Source organism: Lolium rigidum, chromosome 7, assembly GCF_022539505.1.
Source record: "Lolium rigidum isolate FL_2022 chromosome 7, APGP_CSIRO_Lrig_0.1, whole genome shotgun sequence".
NCBI classification, from domain to species: Eukaryota; Viridiplantae; Streptophyta; class Magnoliopsida; order Poales; family Poaceae; genus Lolium; species Lolium rigidum.
Window position 1 is genome coordinate 306,473,185 of NC_061514.1, and position 5,120 is coordinate 306,478,304.

A 5,120-nucleotide genomic window follows, 5' to 3' on the forward strand; every position below is an offset into this window, starting at 1 on the left:
TTTGGGACTATCCACTACCTATCCTGACTTTCCCGTTCTAGCAACCTTTACCTTTGCTTCTGCAGAATCTCAGTAGCTTCTGTAGGACACTCGAGGGGAAGTTGTTTCCCCCGTGCTCCCTGGTCCTGGGTGCGCTAGGTGATAGCCGACGGAAGGCGGCGGCGGAGTAGGCAGGCCGCATACGTGGATGCGCTGTGCTAGACAACCACCGCACGATCGAGCGGGCCGTCGGCGACAGGTAGCAGCGGCCGGCGATAACACACTCGCTCAGAAGATGGGGGTGGTGGACGAGGCAAGAGCCGCTGGAAAATGGGGAGGACGACGGTAATGGCGGTGGAGACGGTAGTAGCTTGGGATGACAATGGTGGCCAGCCAGCTAAATATAACCCGTTGCTGCTCTGCGGCAAGGCTCACATTCTCCGTGTCAGTCATGGGCTTCTTCTCTTCGCCGCCACTCCATGCCACAAAATGGCCCTTTCTCTCCTCTGCCTTGTCCTACTTCGAAATTCCTAACTTGCCGACTTGAGCAAACAACCTGAATCTCAAGGAAAGCCAAAAGTCGCAGTCGTCCAGTTCCTGGCTCCCCCCTTTGCTATGCTTAAACTCCAAAATGTGCACACCTGCAATATTTGAAACTCGGGGCTCAAGGAAAGAATTTCGGGTAAAGAACCAAAATTGACAGCAACCTATCCACATTCGCTCTCAGATGCTAAAAGACTTTGCCTCAATTTGAGACATTAAAAAAAATACCACCGGTAATTTCTTTTTTTTTTTGAGGGTGAAAGCTCATACATTACACATAAACAATGTTTACAAGATCCCGTTTAGCCAAGCTAGCTATATCCTCCGGCACCGGGTCGAACCATCGACTACAGACACCTGAAACACTAGCTCGTTTGGCTAGCTCATGAGCCAATGAATTGAGCTTTCTCCTAGTATACGAAATAGAACAACTAGAAAAAACTGACTTTGCCAAACCAATTTCCTTATAGACGCTCCAGAACTGGCAGTGGTTTCTAGTCGTGGCGTTCGAAGCATCTACAGCAAGTGCACTGTCCGACTCCAGCGCCACACACTTGATCTTCAGCTCTGAGGCCATTTGGAGTCCTTCCAAAAATAGCTCTAGCTTCAGCTTCCTCAACATCGTAACAAGCGCTGATAGGAGCACTGAGAGCTGCAACCACCACCCCTTGGTCATTTCTTGCCACAACACCAATAGCAGCAGTCCCGGACATCGGAGAAAAAGCTGTACCACCGGTAATCAGCATATATAAACAGTTCTTGCGATTGTATAAGAGATACAACTATAATTTTGTATATAAGTATCAGCGAAGTGTTCAGTGTCTGTGCTTTCGTATACACACATGGCCTTCAGTATCTAGCTGCTCATCCGACTAGGTTGCTGCAATCACAAGGTTTCGACAAATGCCTCCTTGATGGCAACAATTTTGGCAAAGACATCATGCATTCCTGGTCTATCTTTGGGTGATTCCATGGAACACATCAGCCCAATGCTGACCAAAGGCATGATGTAGTTCTGCATACATAGAGAAGCTGCCACCTCATCCTCCTCCAATGGCATATTGGGATCTAAAACCTCAGCGATTCTCTCGGGGAAAGCGAGGCCAACGTACTTGTGAAGGCTGAAGGCGTTGCCACATTGTGCGTCTGTTGGTCGCACTGCAGTGAGCATTTCCAGCAGCAGTACCCCGAAACTATACACGTCGCCGCCTGTTGAGATTTTGCATCCCATTCCATATTCTGTAAAACAAGAGCAGTGCACATAAATAATGGTGAAACTAACAAAACAAGGAGATCGGAGTTAAATTCGACACGACCATTTCAAAGATAAGTAAGTTAAAGTTTCAAAAAAAAAGATAAGTAAGTTTAACTTACCAGGTGCAATGTATCCAATTGTTCCTCCAAAGCCAGCCAACCCCTCAGGTGTACCACGACATGAAGAGAGAAACTTGGCAGATCCGAAGTCACCAACACGCGAGGTCATGTCGTAGTCCAGAAGAACATTGCTTGGTTTCAAATCGCAGTGAATCATAGGAGGTGTCAACTGGTTGTGCAGATAGTCCAGAGCAGAAGCCACGTCAGCTGCTATACTTATCCGCTGACCTAAGCTTAGCAACCTCCTTGGGGTGCCTTTGTGAATCCTTGGGTGTATCCACATGTCTAGGCTACCATTTGCCATGAACTCGTATACTATAGCCTTGAACTCATTGTTATCAAAATCCACTGTTGAGCACAAGGTGATAGCTTGAACCAGATTACGATGGCGGGTGTGTTTTAGCACTTCGCACTCGGTGAAAAAACTATTTCTGGATCCTTGCTCACTAAGATGGAACGCCTTGATGGCCACTAGATCTGTTTCGAATTCAAAGCGACCAATGTAGACTGATGCTGTATGAGTTGAGCTGATTCGGTTGACCAGAGAGAACCAGTTGGTGGCTTTAAGAATGTCACTGTACGACACCCTCTTAAGTGTCTCCTTGAAGCTTTCAGATGGTTGAGTTTTGTTTCCCTTCATGATAGTGGCAACAACACAGAGAAATGAGAGGAAAGCAATAGTAACAGGAGGAGCTATTATGAGCAGCAGTCGTGTATTCATCTTCATCTTCCTTTTCCTTATTGATTTGGTGGGGCAAATGGGAAGTCCAAATATGACAGCAGCTGTTTCACACAACCCTGTGTTGCCTTGCAAGGATACTCCATTTGAATTTGCAAATATACCACCAATCGGAATTGGTCCTTCAAATTTGTTGTACGATATATTAATATAATTTAAGCTGCTGAAGTTCCCGAAAAACTGTGGAACTTGCCCTGTTAAACTGTTCTCAGACAAATCTATCAGCTGTATGACCTTCAGTGAACTGAAAGACTGAGGAATAATCCCACTAAGCATGTTCCCATCCATGTGAAGGGATACCATTGCAACACACTGGCCAAGTGCAGAAGGAAGTTCACCAGATAATTTGTTGTTGGAAACACTTAATAACCCAAGATTGATCAAGTTACCAATTTCTTGTGGTATCAATCCTGCCAGTTTATTGTTTGACAAGTCCAAACCAAGGGAAAGTGAAGAAATACTGAGGAGCTCACTCGGTATGGATCCATCAAGGTTGTTGACTGATAAGTTTAGCATAGCTAGCCTTTTACATTGTCCTATAGCTGCCGGTATGTTTCCAGACAAACTGTTGGCATTAAGATAAAGCTGGCCAAGTTGAGGAAGATTACCAACTGCTGATGGAATCTGACCTGATAATCTATTATTGGATAGTTTCAGGACAAACAAGTTTCTCAAGTTCCAAACTGTCAGGGGAATTTGTCCCGAGAGCATGTTCTGGCCCATGTCAAGCAGAGTGAGCTTTACGAGGTTGCCTATCTCAGCTGGTATGCTTCCTGAAATTTGGTTTCTTCCAAAGTTTAATCGCTCCAGCTTTGTTGAAAGGTTGCCTATTGTTTTTGGCAAACTTCCATTCAGGATATTCCCATCCACTGATAATCTTAACAATTCAGTGCAATTGGTCAGCGAGGTAAGAAACGCCCAGTCATCAGCTTCAAGTGTGTTATTCTCTAGAAGCAATTGACTCAAGTTTGCCAAGGATCCTAGAGATGGCACCGCACCAGTCAGCAAGTTGCTTGAAAGATCAAGTACTTGGAGGTTTGACATATTGGTCAGAGAACCTGGGACTAATCCATGAAATTTGTTGCCACCCATTACCAATGTTTGGAGATTCGGAAGCGAGTGGCCAATTTCAGAAGGTATCTGTCCAATAAAATTGTTGAATCCTAAGCTAAAGAGTGTGAGTGCCGAGACATTATACAGTGTGGTTGGGACATACCCTGAGAATCCGTTGTAACTTAGATCTAGAATTGTTAGGCTTGGAATTTGACCTAAAGTTTCTGGGATTGATCCTGTCAAGTTGTTTTGTGCTAGCAGGAGGCAACGCAAGGATGAAACATTTCCCAAAGATGCTGGTATAGTACCAGAAAGTAAATTCCCTGTAAGGTTAAGAAATTGCAGAGCATCCATCTCCTGGAAATGTGGGATTTCTCCTGAGAGAAAATTCCACCGGAGATCAACAGCGACTAGTTTCGATGAGTTGAACAGATTAGCCGGGATCTCCCCAGATAAGTTGTTGCGTGAGAGGATTAGCTCACTAAGTAACGAACTGTTTGATAAGGAATCAGGGATAACTCCGCTAAGAGAATTGTTTGCAAGGTTGACATATCTAAGAGATGCAGCTGTACCTAATGACAGAGGGATGTTACCTGCAAGCCTGTTGCCGGCAAGCATCAGAGTTTGTAGGCCAGGAAGCTCACCTATCTCATCAGGTATGCTTCCAGACAATGTATTGTTTCGAAGGTCCATCTGAACTAGAGAAGTAAGGCCTGACATGCAACTGGATAGTGTTCCTCTGAGCAGCGCAGACCTGAATTGGATGGACACGACACGGATTGCAGGGGTCATGCTGCAGGTGACCCCCTGCCAGTTGCAGAAGTTGAGGGAATCATTGCGCCATGATCTGAGAACACCGGCAGGGTCCCTGGAGATGCCAGATTTGAAGCAGAGAAGGGCTTGCCGATCATCCTCGGTTCTGTTGGTAGCTTGTGCTGATGAGAATACTATGCTGTTGGAGTACAAAAATACGAGGGTGCAGAGAAGAAAGAGTGCATGGTGAGAAGGAGCAATCAGAGATTTGGCTCCAAGAACTTGAGCCATGTCTCTGTTCTTGCTCTAATTGAGTATGTTTGTTAAATATTTGTGTGTGCAAGAAGATATATGTTAGAAGGGTGAGGGAGTTGAAACTTCTACTCGACTGGACTTTAGTGCCGGCTTGTTTAGCTTGACTTGTAGTCACATTCCCAAATGATTGAGAAAGGACTGAGACACAAGAGAACTTATTAGAGGGATGTGGGTAACAAAACGTGAGCGTATACCAGCCCCCCAATATGGAAATTTTAACTGAGATAAAAAAGTAAAAAAAGGCGACAAATTGGCTACGCACTTTATCATTTAGGGAAAATTCTTGTGACCACCTAACAAACCATAAACAATAAATATATCTGTGTACAGAAAATGCTACAGCTGGTTGGAAACCAATCTTATG

At 44.9% G+C, this 5,120-nt stretch overlaps 1 protein-coding gene across 1 annotated transcript; it reads right to left on the minus strand.

The window, feature by feature from the left end:
• Nucleotides 1-1,408: 1,408 nt before the first annotated feature.
• Nucleotides 1,409-4,820, minus strand: LOC124675113 (probable LRR receptor-like serine/threonine-protein kinase At3g47570). The gene is made up of 2 exons (XM_047211184.1): nt 1,897-4,820; nt 1,409-1,761 (listed from the first exon to the last, which is right to left on the minus strand). The coding sequence occupies exons 1-2, from the start codon at nt 4,730-4,732 to the stop codon at nt 1,409-1,411; spliced, it is 3,189 nt and encodes a 1,062-aa protein (XP_047067140.1). The 5' UTR covers nt 4,733-4,820.
• Between the last annotated feature and the right edge of the window lie 300 nt (nt 4,821-5,120).

Bases quoted from the DNA above. Each gene is read 5' to 3' on its own strand.
- LOC124675113 (XM_047211184.1), bottom strand. From the start codon at position 4,732: ATGGCTCAAGTTCTTGGAGCCAAATCTCTGATTGCTCCTTCTCACCAT. The intron at 1,762-1,896 runs GTAAGTTAAACT...CTTGTTTTACAG, and splicing joins AATTGGATACATTGCACCTG to AATATGGAATGGGATGCAAA.